This window comes from Macrobrachium nipponense, chromosome 39, assembly GCF_015104395.2.
Source record: "Macrobrachium nipponense isolate FS-2020 chromosome 39, ASM1510439v2, whole genome shotgun sequence".
Lineage (NCBI taxonomy): Eukaryota > Metazoa > Arthropoda > Malacostraca > Decapoda > Palaemonidae > Macrobrachium > Macrobrachium nipponense.
The window spans coordinates 25,552,721-25,574,982 of record NC_061099.1 but is presented as its reverse complement, the minus strand read 5'-3'; the positions used below and the strand labels follow the sequence as shown (position 1 = coordinate 25,574,982).

Below are 22,262 nucleotides of genomic sequence, written 5' to 3'. Positions count from 1 at the left end.
ATGGAGGTTTTGCCAGAGCCTGTGGAAGTTGTGGGGCCGTCCGGTAGTAGATCTGTTTGCTACAGCCAGAACAAAAAGGTTACCAACCTATTGCTCTCCGGTTCCAGACCAGGAAGCAGTGGCGGTCGACGCATTCCTGATGGATTGGAAAAAAGGGAAAAAACTTAGATGTGTACGCTTTTCCTCCGTTCAAGATACTGGGGAAAGTGATGAAGAAGTTCAGGGAGAGCCAAGGGACGAGGATGACCTTAATAGCCCCGTTTGGCCGGCCCAAAGTTGGTTCACAGAGGTACTGGAATGGACAATAGATACGCCAAGACTCTTCCGCTAAGGAGTAGATTTACTCAGACAACCCCACTTCGACAGGTTTCACAAAGAATACCCTCGCTCTGGGTCTGACTGCGTTGTTCAGACTATCGAAAGTCTTGTCAGAGCGAGGGGATATTCTAGAGAGGTGGCCAGGGCAGTGGCTAGAGCCAGAAGAAATTCAACAATCACAGTATATCAGTCGAAGTGGGAGAATTTCCGGAAGTGGTGTAAGAACAGGAAAGTGTCTTCATCCAGTACCTCTGTGACCCAAATCGCAGATTTCCTTCTATACTTGAGGAAGGAATTGGGCTTGTCAGTTTCGACAATCAAAAGGTTATAAGAGTATGCTAACCTCAGTGTTTAGACACAGAGGTCTAGACATCTCGAATACTTAGACCTTAGAGATCTGATTAGGTCATTTGGTACGAAGAAACAACCACAATGCAGGCCACCTGCTTGGAAACCCTCGATGTGGTCCTGAAGTATTTAACTTCTAGCAAATTCGAGCCTTTAGAGAAATCCTCTCTGAGAGATGTTGCTAAGAAAACTATCTTTTTAGTAGCTTTGGCAACCGCTAAAAGAGCTAGTGAGCTTCAGGCTATATCGAAGAAGGTGGGATGGAGACATGGCAACGCAGTGTGTTCATTCCAAGAAGGTTTCTTGGCCAAGAAGAATGAGAATCCAGCTAATCCTTGGCCAAGATCCTTTGAAGTTTTGGGTCTGTCTGAGTTAGTGGGTCACGAGCAAGAAAGAGTTCTCTGCCCAGTGAGAGCATTGCGGTTTTATATGGAAAGAACAAGAGATATCAGAGGGAATTCTGATGCTCTTGTGTGTTCAGTTAAAGACCCCAGTAGACCATGACGAAGAACGCTCTAGCCTTCTTCATGAGAGAGTTAAGTAGAGAAGCTCATATGTTGTGCAAGAGCAGAGCTTTGGTATTTTGAAAGTGAAGGCTCATGAATCAGGGCAGTTGCGACTTCATTAGCTTTTAAAACAATTTAGCCCTCAAGGAAATTATTGAATCCACATATTGGAGAACTAATTCAATATTTGCATCTCATTATCATAGAGATGTTCAGACAAACTTTGATAATTGTCAGACGCTAGGGTCCATACGTGTCCTCTGGTACAGTATTGGGCAAAGGAGTTACTACCCCATAACCTTCTTTTAAGCTAGTTGATTTTATTAGGTGATGGTGTTTGTGTTTTTGGTCGTCTGAGAAAAGTGTTCGGTACTTTTATCAGTCTTGTTAGTATTATCTGGTAATGGTGTGTGTGTAGTTCAGGTAAATGATCTATGACTATCTTGAATGCCGTGCATAAGAGGGCTGTACGGTTCTGTCAACACATTGGTCACGTCCAGTTGTCAGTTCCAGTCCTTAGCTTCTTCTTCAACATACAGGACACTTCCTTGTTGAGAGCTACTAAGGTTTAAGCAGGCTTAGAGGCAGGACCTATGAAGTCAGCTACCTTAGCAGGTAAGGAACCTAGAGTTTTTTAATAATATTTTAATAATATTTTTATACTCTAATAATGTTGCTGTCTTTGACCCACCTCCAAATGTTGTCAATCAGCTATATATATACCTGCCAGGTAAGTGTCATACATTAAAATGAAGTTTTTATGTTAAAACAAAGTTTAATGTATACTTACCGGCTGGCAGGTATATAATAATTTAATTCCCACCCGCCTCCCCTCAGGAGACAGGGTTCAGAGAAAATCTGGCCCAATTGGGAACGGTTCCTAGCGCTAGCGCCACGGTAACGGGGTGGTGGTTGCCTGAACTACTAATAGGTTACTAGCGTTTGCCGCGAGTTTTGAAAAATTTCTGCCAGGTGGAACAGAGAATATAGCTATATATATACCTGCCAGATAAGTATACATTAAACTTTGTTTTAACATAAAAACTTCATATTTATTATAAAGTAGTAATGGTTATGTTACAGTTAAAGCCGTGGTACTTATGGTGATAAAAAAATCATAATTTCACAAAGGTACGACTATCAGTACCTTCCTGAAGTTATAGTTTTTTATCACCTCAGACCTAGATACAGTGGAAAGTTTAAAAATTGATCTAAGGAAAATAGGAGAGTTGGTCAAAAAGATCTTAAATGCCTTTTATCCTGGATAAATGTAAAGTGTTACAAATAGGAACAAGCAACCCTTATGCCAACTACATGCTGCTTGGGAATGACATGAATAGTATAGAACAAGAAGAGGGCCTTTGAGTCATTATTACCAAGGACTTAAAAACAGCAAAACTGCATAAAACCTGAAAAGAAGGCACAGAAACTAGTGGGATACATAAAGAGGCTGTTCAAATACAGAAACAAAAATTGGTGCTGCAGCTCTACACATCAATAGTTAGACCTCATCTTGAATATGCAATACAGTTTCGGTCACCAACACTAAGAAAGCACATAAATAGACTAGAAGGGGTACAAGCAAGAGCCACAAAGTTAATTCCATCCATCAGGCAAATAGGTTACCAAAGATGACTAGAAAACCTGGACATGTATGACTTAGAAACAACAGTTGTGAGGACAACTAATAAAGACATTCAAAATACTGAAAGCCATAACAAAGGTAGACAGTAACCTCTTCACATAAACCAAAAAACAGTCAAGAAATAATGGATGGAACTAGGACTGAAGAGATACAATACATCCCATTGTGGGAACTTCTTCACATGCAAGATATGTGACACATGGAACAAAATGCCACCAGAAGTTGTAAACAGCAGCAGTGTGGAAGAGTTCAAAAGAAAACTAGACAAAATCATTAGAAGTGAATGAATTGTAAAACCTGTTCCTAGAGAGAAGTGAGCACAAGATGTTTCCTACGGATGGACTAATAGTCTTTGAGACATCCTAATCTTTGTAACTTAAAAAAGGAAAAAGGAGCATTATAATTGTTTCCTAAGTTCTGGATTAGGGAAAAAATAATACAGATTTACCCTCATTCTTTTTCAGGGCCATTAACCATATGTGATTACATGAAGGAAGCTTTGATAAATCCTCTTGCTGGGTATTATGCAGCTGGCCCGGATATGTTTGGGAGTAGTGGTGATTATGTCACCTCTCCTGAAATTTCGCAGATGTTTGTGAGGTAAGTTTTTTTAGTGTGAAGGAATATAGAGTAACTTGCCAAAAAAGTATTGCATAAAAAAAAGGCATTTTGGCCATGTCTGATATCAGCTAAGTAAGAATACTGTACTACTTAAAAATTGACTTAATGAGTTTTGATACTGAAGAATATTTAGAAATTCATTTAGAATGTTACCGTGGTTGGGCCTAGACTTGAAAAGTATGAAAAACAGTACATGATTGCCATTCTAGGGTATTCAGCAACTCAGGAAATCCACCTGAATTGTGATTCATTCTTATACAATTGACAGGGTTTTTGAAGAAAACAAACTTGATTTCATAAATTAAAATTATGATTTTTTTCATGATAACCTACAGATCTCAGAGCCTCATATTTGCTTCATTTCTTGAGGCTACATGAATTGTTGAGCAGGCACCTCAGGCTTTAGGTGACAAATGCATTTTTGTACATGAACTTTCCTGTCAGACATATACTTAGCTTACGTCTCTGACGTCACGACAGAATTCAAAACTCGCGGCAAACGCGACAGGTAGGTCAGGTGATCTACCTTACCTGCCGCTGGGAAGCGGGTGTAAGAACCAACATACCTTTCTTGCCAGATTTTTCTGTCGTCGGTGTCGACTACACCTGTTGTCGGTACCTCTTGACAGTTGGATTCTTTTCTCGTTTTTGCCTGGATTGTTTCTACGGACTTTTAGTGAAGTACCTGATCTTTTGGACTGGCATTCGCGATTTTGTGGACCGTTATTTGACTTTTTTCTTTGGATTTTTCTTTGGATTCATGATGTCTGATGTTGATACTAAGAAAACTGCTATGTTCAGAGTTTGTTGTATGACTGAGTGTAAGGTGAGGCTACCGAAAGCTGCGGTAGACCTCACACAGTATGTTTGAAGTGTAGAGGGAATGAATGCACCTTTAATAACCCTTGTAACGAATGTGAAAAGCTGATTGAAGATGAATGGAAGTCTTTTGTCTTCCTACTTGAGGAAGCTTGAAAAAGATAAAGTTAGGAAAGCTTCTTCTAGAGCAGTAGTAGATCGTCTATAGCGAGTTGGATGTAGATAATCCTATTTTAGAAGTAGCTCCTTTGTCAGTTTCAGCTCCTGCTCCCTGCATCGAAGCCGAAGATGCGCCTTCGGAAGTGGCTTCCATGAAAGCCACCATTCGCAGCATGGAGATGAAAATTAAACCATTTGGAGGTAAGAGTGATTCTAATAGTGAATTGTGCAGTGATCCCAGTGCAGTGGAGGGTGCGTCTGATCGGCTCCCTAATGCTTCCCAGGCCTAGACCTCTTCCAGACTCCCTAGTCCCAGTGGAGGAGGAAAGTCGAAAAGCCGCAGGAAGGTTAGGGAGCATCCCCACGGTCAGGCGTCCCCTCGGTAGCGCCTGTTGCTCGTTCCCAGGCTACCTTGGATCGCGCCAAGAGAGAAGTCTTGCGCAAATGCTTCTCGTCTTCGCCTTCGCCCTCTCCTAAACGAGGATGGCGCTCTTCGGAAGCTCGCGCCCTTCCCGAAGAGAGCCTGGAACACTCCCTGTGCCCTTCCCTCCAGCCCTGAAGTTTTTTCGGAAGAGCCTGAGGTGGAAGCGAAGAAACGGAAGAGACTCTTGAGTATCGTTCCCCGAGCAGAGATCGAGCCTCGTCACCTGTTCAAGACTTTGGAAAATCTCCTGCAAGGGTGTTGGCTAGTCTTCAGGCACAGATTTTCGGCTCTGGCTGACTCTCTTTGCTGACTTCTCGTCGTAGGAAGGACGTCTCGCTGCCTGTAAAGAAGTCCAGGCTCCCCTCTCCCGACTCTCGCTATGCGACGGAAGCGGCTCACTCTTCTGGGCGTTCGGAGTCTCGCAGGAGGCTTTCTTCATTCGGACAAGATCCCGGCTTCGTCCAGCGTCAGTCGCGTGGACAGACAGGATACCTTGTTTCTCCTTCGGACAAGGAGCAGGCTTCTCGTAGGAGATCTTCGCCCTACAGACGCTCTTCTCAGACAGAATCTCTCCCCCCCCTTAATAGGCAACAAGAGCCTAGTAGGGCGCTACTCGCCTCGTAGCAGCCTACTCGTCTCGCCTCCACTCTGTTGATAAGCGCCCTAAATCGGAACAGGCGCTCTTCGCTGGACAGGCGTCAAGAGCTTGTTAGGCGCGTTTCTCCTGGCAGGCGCTCTTCTCCGACTTTCACTCTCCTCGCAGTCAGGCGCCGAGATCCTAGCATGCGCTTCTCCCCTTTTCTTTGTAGGCGCTCACCTAGTAGGCGCTCGTCGCCAGAGATCCTCTCTCCTCGGTTTCAGGCGCCAAGAGCCTGGTAGCCGCTTCTCGTATGGCAGGCGCTGTTCGCCTGGTAGCCGCTCTCCTTTGGATAGGCGCCAAGAGCCTGATAGAAGTTTTTCTTCAAAACAGGCGCTCCGCTCCTGACGCCGCCTTACTCCTGTTAGGCTCCAAGAATCTAGGAAAACGCACTCCTCAAGACAAGAAGGATTTTGCAAGTAGGCACGTTTTCTGAAGCTTTGTCTCCAGACGTAAACGTCTTACTTCCTCTAGAGACTTTATAAGGATAGTCGCGCCTCTAAGGATCATGAGGGTTCTTCAGCTCAGGAAGAACAGGATCCCTCGAGAAGAAGGACCAAAGACTCCTCTGTTTCCTCCTATAGAGTTTAACAGATTTGCTCCTGCAAGAGTTCGGAGATATCCTTTTTCCTGTGGCTTCTCCTTCTCCTCTTTCTTTATTCTCCACTTCGAAGACTTCGAAGGTTTCGTCTTGTGTAAGGATGAAACTACTGTTTCCATGAAGAGGCGCTTAGAGGTTTTGGGGGGGGAATGGCTCCTTTCTAAGGAAGAGAAAGGGAAGACTGTTTTCTCTTTCCCTCCGTCTAAACTGACTGGCAGATTAGGATTCTGGTACAAATGGGCGAACCTTTAGGCCTCGCTCTCCCATCGTCTGCGGACTCGGACTTCTCTTCATTGGTGGATTCTGCTCGTCGATCCGCCCTCCTGTCCGCCAAGACTATGTGGGGGATGAACGAACTTGACCACCTACTGAAGGGAATGTTCCGAGTCCTGGAAGTTTTCAACTTCCTTGGTTGGTCTTTAGGAGTTCTGGCTAATAAGACCCAGACCCCGGCATTCACTGTCTCCTGAAGATCTTAACTGCGTCCTCACTTGCATGGACAAAGCAGTGAGAGACGGCTCGAGTGAAGTCTCCTCACTGTTTGGAGCTGGAGTTATTAAGAAGCGGTCAGTCTACTGTTCGTTTCTCACTAAGGCAGTTTTCACATGCACAAAGGGCCTCTCTTATGTATGCTCAACTCTCTCCTCTTCTTTTCCCCAAGAAAATTATTCAGGATGTCTCAAGTGCCCTATCAGCTAAGGCTACTCAGGACATAGCCCAGGCGGCCAGGAAACCTCGCTCTGTCTTCCAACCCAAGGCCAAGAAAAGAGATCCTCTGAGGCAGGAGCCCTTCGAGGAGGACCCGCTGTCAGAGGTTCTTCAACCAGAGGAAACTAGACCTTTTTAAGAGAGGTAAAACCTTCTCTAGGTCAGTCAGAGGGAAGAAATAGCGATCAAGGACTTCAGACATCAGTGGGTGCCAGACTACTGAAATTTTGCAGACGTCTGGGCCCACAAAGGGGCAGACAATTGGTCCCTATCGATTGTCAGCAAAGGATACCTCATTCCTTCTCGTCAAGACCACCATTGACGACAACTCCGAGGGAGTTGGTGGCCAAGTACAAGGACCCCATCATGAATCAAGCCCTTTCTCTAGCAGTAGATCTCATGCTTGAGAAGGAGGCTAGAGCTAGTGAAAGATCCCCGCTCTGCGGGTTTTTACAACAGACTATTCCTAGTTCCGAAGAACTCAGGAGGATGGAGACCGTTTTTGGATGTAAGCGCCCTGAACGTCTTTGTGGAAAAGAGGAATTTTGCCATGGAGACAACTTCCTCAGTGTTTGCAGCTCTTCGTCCAGGGGTGGACTGGATGGGTGTCACTAGACCTTCAGGATGCTTACTTTCATGTGCCGATCCATCCTTCTTCACGGAAGTATCTGCGATTCATGATAGGAGGAAACATCTTCCAATTCAAGGCCTTGTGCTTCGGCCTGTCGACTGCACCCCAAGGTTTTTCACGGGGTTAATGAAAACATGGCGCAGTGGCTACATTTGGAGGGAGTGAGGGTGTCGCTTTATCTCGACGACTGGCTAATCAGAGCAGAGTCTCAAGAAAGATGTCTGGAGGACCTTCAAAAGACCCTTACATTGGCAAGTTCTCTGGGACTTCTGGTGAACTTCCAGAAGTCTCAATTAATCCCCAGTCAAGAGCGGATCTATCTGGGGATTCGGATAGTTTCTCTGGCTTTTTCGGGCTTTTTCCGTCGCCAGAGAGGATAGCTCGTTGCTACGAGAAACTAACGACCTTCCTAGAGAAAGATGCATGCCACAGCGAGGGAGTGGATGAGTCGTGCTGGACACTCTCCTCGTTGGAGCAATTCGTTTCTCTCAGGAAGGTTGCATCTCAGGCCTCTACAGTTCTTCCTATACCAGAACTGGAGGCATCTCTCCCTAGATCTGGAGTTCTCCTTCAAGATCTCAAGGGGAATCAAGAGGGACCTTCGGTGGTGGAACAACCCACTACGTTTTGTGGAAGGAATGTCTCTTTACATGCCGAACCCCAACCATGGTGTTGTTTTCCGACGCGTCGGAAGCAGGTTGGGGAGCGACGCTCGGACAAGAGAAGTGTCAGGCACCTGAAGGGGGATCAGGTGTCCTGGCACATCAACAAGAAAGAGTTGATGGCAGTCTGGATGGCATTGTAAAGCCTTCGAGCCCCACGTCCGAAATGCAGTAGTTCAGGTCAATTCGGACAACACAAACAGCCTTGGCGTACATCAAAAAACAGGGGGGGACACACTCCTTCTCCCTGTACGAAACAGCAAGGGATCTTCTGCTGTGGTCTCAAACAAGGAAGATCAGTCATCTTCTTTAGATTCGTACAGGGAGAAAGCAACGTCAGGGCCGATCTCCTGAGCAGGAAGAATCAACTCCTGCCTTCCGAGTGGACCCTCCACTCAGAAGTATGCCAAGACCTGTGGAGAAGATGGGGCAGGCCTCACATCGACCTCTTTGCAACAGCAAAGGAAAACGCGAGGATCGAACTTTAACTGCTCCCGATCTCAGACCCAGGAGCAGTATCAGTGGATGCGTTTTCTCTCCTAGATTGGACAGGTCTAGATGTCTACGCCTTTCCCCCCTTCAAAGTACTGGGGACAAACCCTCAAGAAATTTGCTTATCTCGGAGATGACAAGAATGACGCTAGTAGCTCCGTTCTGGCCCACCCAAGATTGGTTCACAGAGGTACTGGAATGGTTAGTGGACTTTCCAAGAGCACTTCCACAAAGACAAGATTTGCTCAGACAACCCAACTTCGACAGGTATCACAGAAAACCTCCCCGCTCTCATCTGACTGGCTTTCGACTGTCATAAAGTCTTGTCAGCGCGAAGGGGTTTTCGACAAAGCTGCTAAGGCTATCGCCTCAGCTAGAAGACCTTCGACCCTTAAAGTCTACCAGTCGAAGTGGGACGTCTTTTCGCCGGTGTGCAGGAACCAGAAGTTTTCCTCTTCCAGTTACCTCTGTGACTCAGATCGCAGATTTCCTAGTTTTTCCTCAGAGAAAATGCGGTTTGGCAGTATCTACCATCAAAGGATACCGGAGCATGCTGGCTGCAGTGTTCAGACATAGGAATTAGATCTCTTTTTCGAATAACAAAGATCTGCATGATCTATTAAGATCTTTCGAAACTTCCAAGAAAACTTCGAACGAAGTTCCAAGTTGGAATCGGACGTGGTTCTTCGTTTCCTGAGGTCCTCTAGTTTGAGCCACCACATTTAGCCTCCTTCAAAGATCTTACGAGGAAAGCTCTATTTCTCATGGCTCTAGCATCCGCTAAAAGGGTTAGTGAGATTCATGCCTAGAAGAAAGGGTAGGTTTCAAAGGAGATTCCGTTGGTTTGTTCCTTCCTTCCTTCGTTTTTTAGCAAAAGAATGAGAACCCCTCAAAATCCTTGGCCAAGGAGCTTTGAGGTTCGTGGATTATCTGCCCTAGTAGGGGAAGAAACCGAAAGAACTCTTTGCCCTGTTAGGAGTTTAAGATATTACCTTCAGAAGAAGAAAACCCTTAAGGGCATTGAGGACAGACTATGGTGCTCTGTAAAGGACCCCAGCAGACCATTGTCGAAAAATGCGCTGTCTTTCTTCATTAGAAGTCTTGTGAAAGAAGCACATAGATCTTGTAATGAAGAACATTTCAAGCTCCTAAAAGTCAAGGCTCATGAAGTGAGAGCCATTGCCACTTCCTTGGCCTTTAATACGAATATGTCTCTTCCGAATCTGATGAAACTACATTCTGGAGATGTAATTCAGTATTCGCCAACCACTACCTAAAAGGACGTCAGTAATACGTATGACGAGTGCTTCTCATTAGGCCCGTACGTATCGGCGGATTCGGTGCTGGGGCAGGGAGCTGGAACATATCCTTAGTAGTTTTTTCCCTTGTTTTTGGTAATTGAGTTCATATGGTTGTATGAAAAATGACGCAGGTAGGCATCTCTTTCGTTTCGTAATACTAATAACTTTAGTTTGGTTAGGTGATCGGATTTGGTTTGAAGCTCCCTGCGTTGGTAGTGGACAGGTTCTGTCATAGAAGAGGGCGAACCCCCATTGACATGATCCGACTTGGATTCTACTAAGCGGATATCAAGTCCCGTTAGTAGACTCAAAGAGTCTTTTCAGCTGTAGGTCACGCCCTCGCTGTAGCTCTTATGGCTATGCAGACTAATAGACAGTATCTATGAAGTCTTCAGCCTAAACAGGTAAGAACCAAGGTTATTTTTATCCTACAACAGGTGTTGTTTTACCTTTTCTTTGTTTGTTTTATTTTTTCTGTCTTGTACCCTCCACCAAGGGTGTCAATCAGCTAAGTATATGTCTGACAGGAAAGTTCATGTACAAAAATGATATTGTTAATTTACAATAAAGTTTTGTACATACTTACCTGGCAGACATATACGATTGATGGCCCGCCCAGCCTCCCCTCAGGAGACAGGTATAAGAGAGAAAAAATCTGGCAAGAAAGGTATGTTGGTTCTTACACCCGCTTCCCAGCGGCGGGTAAGGTAGATCACCTGACCTACCTGTCGCGTTTGTCGCGAGTTTTGAATTCTGTCGTGACGTCAGAGACGTAAGCTAAGTATATGTCTGCCTGGTAAGTATGTACAAAACTTTATTGTAAAATAACAATATCATTTTTTTTGTTACTGATCATCTTTTTTTTGTGAACCAAGAATGCAGTGTCTTGGGACATTTAGCAATTATGAATGTGGCAAATATGAGTGGTGGGTTTGTGTAAAAAAATAATTTTTGTTTTTGTTTTATAAAATTTTTTAAACAAAATATGCATTCCAGAGGAGTCATGTAGATTGTTTTAAGTATTTATAAGACAGCTATGCAGCATTTCATACGCAGTATACCTGTATTAATTAATTGTTCAAGGTTGCAGCTAGACAAGAGACTTAATTGATCAGGCTTTACTTGTAAGATTATTTGAATATCTTCTATGGTAGAGTGAAAAGAACTTGATCATTACTTGATTAGTATTAGGATCTAGTGTACATACATATTGAGTGTTTCTTGAGTTTTTTTTATTAATTGGTAGCCTATATTGATATGGAAAAATTGTTTCCAGATGATTGGTGTTTGGGTTTTCAATGAATGGTATAAATTAGGTTCACCAAGACCCCTACAGCTAGTGGAACTGGGACCAGGACGCGGAACTCTAATGCAAGATGTCTTGCGGGTACGTTCATTGTCCTTGATGTAAGTACAGATTAAGTGATCATTTTAATACAAAGGCTGATTATGTGAGCAACTCAACACCCTTATATAGTTTGGACTGAAGTGACATTATGAAAAGGAGTGTTGGACTAGTAATTTTTTGTTTTGCATCTTGGTGATAACTAGGACTGGAAGGCAATGCTTATTTATTTTTCCTTGGCACAGGTGCTGAAGCAACTTGGTTTATCAAGCACAGATGTCAGCATCCATTTAGTGGAAGTTTCACCAGAACTTAGCCAGACACAGGAACAGAAATTATGTGGTACAAGTTCACCATACATTGGTAAGTTTATTTTATGTATTGTATATAAGAATGAGTTTCTTCATATGTGTTAGTATAAATGGATAATCATGTCATGACATTTTAGTGTATATTATCAGTAATTGGTTTACTTCTAAATATGCTGTTTGTCCATATTCCATTTCTTCTCTAAACAGAAAACCCAGAAGATGGAGATTATTTCAGGAAAAAACATTACTACTGACGGGTCATCAATATTTTGGTATAGACATCTCACGAGTGTTCCAAGGGGGTTCACCATGTTTCTTGCCAATGAGTTCTTTGATGCTTTGCCTGTTTCACAAACAAATTCCGAAAAACAGATAATGGATGGCGGGAAGTTTTGATAGATATAGATGAAGGTGACGGGCCACATCACCTGCGTTATTTGCTGTCAAGGGAAGGGACTCCAGCTTCAAAAGTATTTATAAAGGTATACATATAGGAAAGATAGATGTTTACAATTCAAATTCTCTCAAGTACTATACATTTTCATTCACACAGTACATTTCTAAGGTTATTTTCTTTTCCCTTTCAGTTTGGGACAGGTGAAATGCATAAACCATCAGTATAGTTTTATCACTCAGTGCCCACAAATTGGTTAACCATTTCAGTTGTCACTGTCAAAATTGCTCTTGAGCTCCTTCATTTTAGAGTCAGAGCAGAACATTTAATTAATAAGTGCAAACATCTTTTTTCATTTACCTCAGTCTGGTGAAACAAGAGATGATTTTGAAGTGAGCCCTGAAACTGCTGTATTTTGTAGTGAGTTAGCAATGCGAATTGAAGCCGATGGTGGAGCAGCTCTCATTATGGATTATGGTCACAATGGGAAGTCGTGCAATACTTTTAGGGTAAGCAAATTTTTTTTTTTTTTTGGAAATATAGCTTTTAGTCTTTCATTGGAGGAATGTTTTTTTTTTTGTAAAGGATGTCTTATAAATTGTCTTGAACTGTGATCCATTTAGAACTATTTTAAAACCCTATATGTAATACTGTTTATTTTACAAAGGAGTTAATGCTATTTCTGTTTGTAATGTTGAGCAGAATAGTTAAAACAGAAATATTAATTTTGTAATATATTTGCTTTGTATATACCATATGACAATTAGTAGTAAGCTTCTACGTACTTGTGTTAGTTTTTTTTTTTTTTTAATATTGAATTTTGTTGTTTGTTTTATGAAGCAAGTTCGTTTTAATATTATTACTTTATTTATGAACCCTTATTGTACAGGAGTCCAAACTGTTCAATTTTTAATTGTCTCTAGAGGAACACCAGAGATTACATTACTGTAATGCTAGTCAGCAACTGTTTTGGGTTAGAGGTTGGGCATGTACTTCCATTATTTCACTCTGGGTGTGTAAGTGTTGAGATAAGGAAGGTGTTACTAATATGGTTGCGATATTGTATTACTGTTTCGTTAACAGCTTCCAAATTGCTTGTTTTCATGTGGGGATATGAGTTCTTGTTCAAAATTTCATTTCAATCTTTACAGGCCTTCAAAAATCACAGCCTACATGACCCTCTTTGTGAACCAGGAACTGCAGATCTTACTGCTGACGTAGACTTTGGTTTTATGAAAGAACAAGTGGATGAAAGGTTAATTACTTTTGGACCTGTAACTCAGTCATTCTTTCTGATTAATATGGGCATGGAACAGCGATTGCACGTGAGTATCATGTTCCTGTGTAAGATGAAAATAATTTGACAGAATCATTAACAAACTGTTGTATGGTCTTAAAAAGCCTGGTAATGTTAAATTTATTGTAGTGCTACACTACTAACTGAATAATTTCAGGCATTTCTGCCAAACTTTGGATTGTTTTATTTCTGAATAAGTATTGATATTTATTTTGTACTTTAGTAATACTTTTGCCTTTCAGAGATTACTCAGAACCTGTAAAGAGGAGGAACGAAAAAACCTAATTTCTGGTTACAAGATGTTAACGGACCCAAGCAAATGGGGGAGAGATTCAAATTTTGCCATGTTCCTGAGTTGTCAATCTTTTCTGGTTAAGTATCCTCCAGCTGGGTTTTATGTTGACTTGGATAAAGAGTAATGTTGTTGTTGTATATACTATTGTAAAAAGTGTAAATGGAATAGTACAAAATTTTTTTAATAAAATTTGAATCTCACTTGAAGTTAGTGTACTTGAGTGTATAAACTTTCTCTTTTCAATGGATTTTTAGACTCATACTCTTATCTCCTCCCATACTTAACCAGTACAGGTAGCCCTCGGTTAACGGCTATCCGGTTTTACGGCGCTTGTCTAGCGACGATGTTAATTGGATTTTTGGTGCTAATCTCTGGTTAGCAGCGCTGATATCTGGTTAGCAGCGCCAATCTCTAATTAACAGCAGCGCCAGTCTCTGGTTAATGGTGCCGATATTCGGTTAGCGGCACTGTTAAGCAGGTTTTTAGTGCTGTTATTGCTGATTTTCAGTTAGCAGCATTGGCCAGGAACAGAACCCTCCGCTGTTAACCGAGGGCTGCCTGTATTTGATTGTAATTTATAGGCAAATACTTATTCTCATATCTTTAACTAGATTTGCTGTAGAATGTAGTACTACAGTGTCAGATAAAGTGCAGTATTATCCAAAAACTAAGCCATTTCTTGACTGCCTCCATGTGAGGTACCGTATATACTCGCATATTATACGACTTTTGAAACCTAATTTTGAAGCTAATTTTAAAGGGGTCGCATCATGCACATGTTATAAAATTAGCGTACCGTCTATGCTTTCCAAAATCGGCCGATTGCGATAGTTACTACTGGAGGAAAATAGTAGATCTTTTAAAAAGCTATGCTTTACTTGTACTTCACTATATCCAATAATATTACAGTGGTACCTCGAGATACGAAATTAATCCGTTCCGAGACGGCCTTCGTATCAAGAGTTTTTCGTATCTTGGAACACATTTTACATGTAAAATGGCTAATCCGTTCCAAGCCCTCCAAAAAGACCCCAGTAAATTATATTTCCTGGCCTAAAACACATGTTCTAGGGTTACGACGGAAGAAATATGACTCCAAAAAGGCAAAATACTGTACATACTTGAGTAATATTCAACTGCATATAATGTTCAACCCCATTTTTACTGCATATATTAGTACTTTAGCATACTAAGTCCCTTAGCAATAAGCCTAGCCTATGTTAGCGGTTGCTACTGTAGCCTAGTCTATGATTCTGACATCTAAACCTAAGAGCTAAAAGCTTAGAATATGCCAATAAAATGTATAAATAATCAGTATGTACTCATTTCAAATAATTATTAATTAATCATTAACTATAATACACAAACAAACAAAAAACAAACCTTCCAGTCGATTGTTTACATTCAGTATGGAACGAGCGCCAAGCAATCATTTTTCCTAGCACACAGTAAGCCATAAATTGTCATTATTATCTCTCTTCAACTAATGAAACCACCAAACAGTATAATAACCATTCATTTCTATTCTTTATTCTATCTTTACCTAACAGAGATACCGAGTTACTGACAGCTATAATGAAACATACGTATATGTAACGTAATAATAAAACAGAAGAATTCTAAAAAATGCATATTTGTTGGCAGTCTGATTTATTTTATATTTTATGATATCTAATTCAATTTTTTTTATTAAATTTATTGCATGTACTCATTTCAAATAATTATTAAGTAACCATTAACTATAATAAACAAACAAAAAAGCGTTCCAAACATCTGTTTACATCCAGCACTTACGAGTATCGAACGATCGCCAAGCAATCACTTTTACACAGTAAGCCATAAATTTTCATTATCTCTTCAACTACTGAAACTACCAAACATATAATACCATTCATTTCTATTCTTTATTCTATCTTTACCTAATGTTTTTTTTTTTATTAAATGTATTGCATGAATACTAAGTTGTTCCGATACGTAATACAAACCCTCGGTCCTTTAACAATAGGAAGGTAACTAGCGGCAGCTGGGACGGTCGTAAGCTTCGACAAGGGAGAACGGTATAGTTAACTGCTGTCCGATCGTGCGCGCGCCGCGCGGGGGGGCCCGGCGGTGAAAAGAATAACTTTTGCTTTCGGCCGTGGTGTGACAGGACGTGTTCGTCATCGCTCTGCCCGCTATTTTTCGTCGTGTGTGCTTGGATGTTTACAATTTCTTCTGACTGGTTTTGTTTGTGGTCTTGATTGAAATTGTAAGTACTCTTTTTTTAATTTTTCATTGAAAGTGAATTTAATTATGGATCAAGAAGAGCTTTCGCGCGCCCACCAGCTGCCCGTAGAGTGTGTCCCGGGGCTGGAGGGGCGTAAATGCGGCGGATTTCGCTCTTATCCAGACATTGATCCACATGAATTGTGTTATCGGTGTCGGGGGTGCGAGAATGCTCCCGAGCCGAACCTTGTAATGTGTGTGTGAATTGGTCCGAGGCGCAGTGGGTGGCTGTACGAGGGTAGAAGAGGCGTAGACCGACCCAAGGAGTCGTCGGAAAGCTCTCCAGCGACTCCTTTGGTGACAGATACCTCGTCAGTCCTTCCTGCCTCCAGCTCAGCCCCCACGATTTGCGCCTTCCCTGCGTGGGGGGTTTCGGAGTCCTTCTCCTCACGTCGATCCGTCGAGTGTGGAGCCGGGCGCCCGATACCCGGATGTTCAATTGTACTCGGGGTCTTCCGTCCGCTCTGGGTGGGGTTCGTCCTCCCCCGGGCGCGAGGGTGCCCCCTCTAACTGACCCGACTGTTCCTCCCTCAGGTGTGCCTTCTGTGAGTGACGACCTTGACAGGTGTGGGCGTCGTTGGGACTGCAGGGCGCCCCTAGTATCCAGGGCTTGATTCAACGTCTGGCGGGGTCGGCAGTTGTAACTCATGGTGTAGTCACAACAACGACAAACACAATGTCCACACCAGCGTACGCCACCCCCCTCCTCTCATGTAGTGTATACGCAACACATTGCGTCGGTGACACCCACGGCATCAATCCAGAAGCCGATTGCTGCCGTACCTAAGAGGGGCGTGCTGCCGCCACCTGGATTTTATGTGCTGCCGACTCCCGACTTTCGCTGTCCCAATAGTTCGCCCCCCCTGGATCTGCCGCCCGTCCCAATGATGAGTTTTGGCTGTATCGGAGATGCCTGTGACGCCGGACTATGCTGCCGTACCTGCCGTACCTGCAGCTAATGTTGCTGGCCCAGCCGCTTGCGCCGCTCCTACGAAGCGCGCAGTGCGGGACGCTCATGCCGATGTTGCTGCTGGAGCTGGTCCTGCTGGTGCTGGTCCTGCTGGTGCTGGTCCTGCTGTTGATGTCCCTGCCGCTCCTGCCGTGCCTGCCCCTGCCCACGTCGCGTCTCGTCATGGAGGTGCTGCCCCGGTCTCAGGTCTTTCCGGACAGGATCAGTCGGGGCGTGTTGCTTCGGCAATTGGCCCGACTTTTCCGTGGATGGAAGACCTGACGTCCGTCCTGAGAGAGCTGACGAAGAAGAGGAAGAAGAAGAGGAATGTGTCGTCGTCGTCTTCATCGTCTCTTCGTCGTCTGTTGCCGCCTCTCCCCCTTCGACTTCTAAGGCTTCCAAGCCGAAGAAGAAGAAGGCTGCCTCCTCCCCCCCTAAGAAGGCTCCTGCGGGACCTTCGAAGGGCCCGTCTCGCTCTGGCGTGACGGGGGGTGCTTCTGCTGGTCCTCCTGTTCCCTCGGGAACAGGGTCCGTCTCTTCTTCTGAGAAGAAGAAGAAGACGGGGACCAAGGATGTCTGGCTACTGCTGGTACATCCGCGCCTGGTCTTGGTAGCACTGCTGCTAAGCCAGGTACCAGGCCTCGACTTCTCGTTCGCGAGAAGGTCCGAGTGTACGGTCTCCTTCGGGTGCGACCGTGCAGCTAAAGTCAAGACGCCTGAGCTCTCTCACCGTCATGACCGAGGCACGGAGCAGAAGACTGTCGAGAATCGCGCAAGTGACTCTCGCCAGGCCAGCGGCCGCTCTCGTAGCGACCAGCCGGTACCTCGGGCTGACGTGACGGTCTCTGACCGGCCACGGGTTGAGGCTGGGAAGAGGTCCCCTCGACCAACGGCACCAGCTTCGGCTGGTACCAGCGGTTTGACGTGCCGTGAGGACGCTCACGTTCGGTCCTCACCGCGAAAGCGAGCTCTGCAGATCACCTGACCGTCGCTCCCATAGGGACCGGACGGAGACGGTGGCCAACAGCAGCTCGTCTGACGCACGGGATCGGGGTCGACGTACTCAGTCGAGCCGCTCGCCACAGGTGAGCGGCACGGCCAGGCCTGCAGATAGATCCCCACCACCGCGGGTTGGTGATCGGCTGCAGCCCCCCACGTACGCTGGTCCTGCCAGCGAGCGAGGGGGGAGCGTCAGGTCTGTCCTCTCCTATACCTTCAACTTCCTCGGGCTACACCGGGAAGAGCGAGGTATCTAGGAGTGATCGTGAGAGGTGCGCCGCTCACGATCCCGTCACGATGCCGCACGCACCAGGCATGGTCTTAGGACCCAGCCAGGTCGTACGCGCAAGTTGGCTGGAGGCGACCGTCAGGGGTCTGTTGCTGTTTCCTCCTTCTGAAGGAGGAGGGTCTCGAGAGCTGCTCCTGTTGGAGGGACTGGACGGTCCTACTCCTCAGGACGCTGTGACTCGAGATCCAGAGGGAACTTTGCCCAGGTTATTGCGCTGATTCGTCAGCACAACGACCTGGGGGAAGGATCGCCGCTACCACCATCTGAGCCCACGTCCCGGCTCGAGTCATTTTGAGGCCCGAAGAGGGAACCCAAAATGACGGTGGGACTGCCGCGATCGGAGCTTGCAGACTCAGTCCTTGACCAGGTGGAGAATTTCGTCTCAGGACGAGAGGAACTCACTTAAGTCAGGAACGGTCTTCCAAGCTACTTCCTCCTCCTCTGCAGCGACAGCGGAAGTTCTACGTGCCATCAGTGGATCCAATACCCCGCCCAAACAGGTTAACCCGGAGCTAGCTAGGCTAACTCCAGGTGTGTCCCTGCAGCAGCTCCTGTCGGAGAACTTGTGGTTCTCGCAGCAGGAGGCACTGGGCCTGGAAGCTACCGCTATGGCGGCTTTCCAGGCAGTCTCTTGGTTGGATCTGTGGTCCCTCACAGTATCCAAGGTCGCGGCCGCCGACTCCGGGGGTGCTGCCCTCGAAGAATGACCCCGACTTCAGGAGACTGTGCCAGTCTGGAGGTAGGGCCATCTCCTACCTCGCCCATCAGACGGCAAAACCTGTGGGCCAACTTGGTTCTCCGTCGTAGGGACGCTGTCCTTTACACGAGTAGCCAAGGGGCCGGGCGTGAGGCGGTAAATGGACTCCGTAACGGACCAATGAAGAGTTCCTCCGCTCTCTTTTCCCCCCGGAGAGATGGTGGACGCTGCGGTGGAAAGACGGCGCACTGATGACAGTGACCGTCTGGTTCACAGGCAGTTACGAAGGTTTCTGGGCAACCTCGTACAATGCGGCTAAACTAAGAGTTTAGCTAGCGCTTCCTCGGCTGCTAAGACGCTGCTCCATCGCAAAGAGCCCCGAGGAAAGACTCTTCCTGCTTCAACTTCTGGTAAAGGAGGCCGTAACCAGCCCTCCTCCCAGCCCTCTTTCCCCGAGGAGGTGCTGGGAAGAAGTCGAAGCGAGGTGGGAAACGCTAGGGACGGCGTTCCCCCTCACCAGCTGCCGGAATTGGGGGGGGGTGGGGGGGTGCCTAGCGAGCCATTGGGCAACTTGGCAGCGCTACGGTGCCGAGACCTGGATAGTAGACATCCTTCGGGAGGGATATCTACTACCCTTCGAATCTCGACCACCCCTCACCTCCAACCCGGTCCATCTTCAGACTTATGTGCTGGGATCCTCAAAGGACGACGCTCTTCGGCAGGAGATCAGACCATGCTGACCAAACGAGCTGTAGAAGTCGTAGTAGATCGGTCACTGGGCTTTTTACAGCCGCCTTTTCTTAGTGGAAAAAGGCACATCGGGGGGCTGGCGCCCGGGTGATAGATCTTTTCTCCCAATGAACCGATTTGTTCGCCAGACTCGGTTCAAGATGGAGACGGCAGTTCCGTGCTGGACTCCATCAGGAGAACGACTTCATGCTTTCGGTGGACCATGAAGGATGCGTATTTTCAAATACCCATCCATCAGTCCTCCAGAAAAGTACCTCCGCTTCATCTTCGACGGGACGGTGTACCAATTCAGGGCACTTTGCTTCGGTCTCTCAACCGCCCCACAGGTGTTCACGAGAGTGTTTCACGCTGGTGTCCTGCTTGGGCCCATTCGCACGGGAAATAACGTCTTCTGAGGTATCTCGACGATTGGCTGGTCCTGGCGAGCTCCCGCTCGCAGTTGCTGCAGGACAGGGATCGACTTCTAAAGTTTTTGTCGCGATCTGGGGATCGTGATAAACTACGAGAAGTCGTCTCGAACCCAAGCAGAAGATGAAGTACCTGGGTATGCTGATCAATACGGTAGCAGCTCAAGTCCGCCCCGCAGACTTGAGGATCAGCAAATTCAGGGAGGCAGCCGGCCGGTTCCTGTCTCGGCAGGAACAGGCAGCTCAGCAATGGCAAGTCGTGATCGGCCAACCTGTCGTCACTCGAGAAGTTAGTTCCTCACGGACGTCTTCACCTGAGGTCCTCCTCCAGTGGAGACTAAGGGAGAGTTGGTCACAGGTAAAGGATCCACCTTACTTCCCCGTCCGTCCATCGGACGGAAGGAAGGTGAGGCAGGACCTAGCCTGGTGGCTCCGACGACAGGAACCTCTTAAGAGGAGTGCCCCTACGCACTCCCCCCCTGGAGATGCTGCTGTTCTCAGACGCATCGACCGAGGGATGGGGCGCACACCTGGAGGAGTTGCTGGCTGCAGGTGTGTGGGTACCATCACGACAAGCACCTTCACATCAATGTCCTGGAACTCAAGGCGGCGTTTTACGCTCTCCAAGAGTTCCAAGACCGCTTGATGGGACACTCGGTGGTGTTGATGTGCGACAACACCACAGTAGTGGCATACGTCACAAGCAGGGGGCTAGTAGTCCTCTCCCGCTACACCAGTTGACTGTGCAGGTGCACGAGTGGATGGGCCACGGCTCACTCGATAGAGCTGTCAGCACGCTACATTCCAGGCAAGAGGGAATGTAGTAGCGGACAAGCTCAGCCGTCGGGATCAGGTAATAGGGACCGAGTGGTCCCTACACCCAGAAGTGGCGGAAAGGCTCTTCAACCTGTGGGGGCGTCCGGTCATAGACCTGTTCGCCACCCGGCACAACAAAAAACTTCAAGTTTTTTGCTCAGCCGTGCCGGACCCATGGGCAGCTGCAGAGGACGCTCTTCAACACCCCTGGGACAACCTCTTCGTCTACGCCTTTCCTCCCTTTTGTCTGATTCGGAAAGTGATCAGCCGAGCGCTGGTCACTCCCAATTCTCAGGATGATCCTGGTGGCTCCCAAACGACCTCAAGCCGTTTGGTATCCGGACCTGCTGGCTCTTCTTGCGGAAGAACCGAGAGATGCCCCACTGCACAACCTTCTAGCCCAGCCACACGTAGAGCGGTACCACCGAGCAGTCCAGTGTCCCTACAACTTCACGGCTGGCTGTTATCCACCATCTCTTGCGAACGAGAGCTTTTCTCTCGCAGCGCAGCAACAGAGATGGCTGGACACGTCAGACAGTCCTCTGCAGCTGTGTACCAGGGGAAGGTGGGCCGTCTTCTGTGGTTGGTGTCGTAGACGGGGTCTATCTCCTCTCAGAGCCACTCTTCAGCAGGTAGCGGATTTCTCGTGTTTCTTCGCCGAGAGAAGCTCCTCTCAGTACCCACAGTTAAAGGATATAGAGCTGCACTGGCACTCGTCCTAAAAACTGAGGGGGACTGGACATCTCGAACTCGTTCGAGATCTCCTTGCTAATGAGGAGCTTCGAAAGTCTTGCCCACCCAGGGGAGCTCAGGCCCCCTGAGTGGGATGCTCTCGTCCTTAGGAGTTTGACTCGAAGACCATTCGAGCCACTCGAGAGTCGTCAGACAGGGATCTGACCCTCAAGACCCTCTTTCTTGCTGGCCCTTGGCATCGGCGAAGAGAGTAGGGGAACTTCATGGTCTGTCCTTCAATGTTAAACATTCCAGGGGTCTGGGGATCTGTGACGCTCGATTTCGTCCCGAATTTCGTAGCTAAGACTCAGAATCCGTCGATCCCTGACGACAGGTTCGAGTCTTTCACAATCCCCTCCCTAATGGATTTTAACACCGACAACGATACGGATGAGATGCTGCTTTGTCCTGTGAGGGCGCTACGGCGCTATCTGAAGAAAACTCGACACCTCAGGCCTGAGTGTCGACGCCTCTTCGTTAGCACTGGGGTTACCAAGAAAGAAGTATCCAAGAACACGCTTTCTTTCTGGCTGCGTGAGGTGATCAGGAGAGCGTACGAGGCTGATGGTAGTGACGACATCCGTACGCTCCGACCGAGAGCCCACGAAGTCAGAGGTATTGGACCCTCTTTGGCGTTCCGCAAGAACTTCTCCGTGGCGCAGGTCCTGAAGGCAGGTGTCTGGGCCAACCAGACTACCTTCACGTCCTTCTACCTTGCGGGATATTGCCCACAAGTCCTTGGATACTTTTTCCCTGGGACCTGTGGTGGCTGCTCAACACGTTGTGTAAGCTTACCCAGCACCCAGAGCAGGCAAGAACAGCATCGATTCCTGGTGTGACTGTA

General features: G+C 46.5%; 1 protein-coding gene across 1 annotated transcript; it reads left to right on the top strand.

Moving 5' to 3' along the window:
- The first annotated feature begins 10,992 nt into the window (after nt 1-10,992).
- On the top strand, nt 10,993-14,826 carry LOC135210539 (protein arginine methyltransferase NDUFAF7, mitochondrial-like). Its single transcript, XM_064243408.1, is given in 8 exon segments — nt 10,993-11,259; nt 11,463-11,580; nt 11,736-11,764; nt 11,766-11,879; nt 11,882-12,010; nt 12,288-12,431; nt 13,074-13,247; nt 13,462-14,826. Coding segments are annotated over 8 exon segments (996 nt in total). The 5' UTR covers nt 10,993-11,148; the 3' UTR covers nt 13,639-14,826.
- The last annotated feature ends 7,436 nt before the right edge of the window (nt 14,827-22,262 follow it).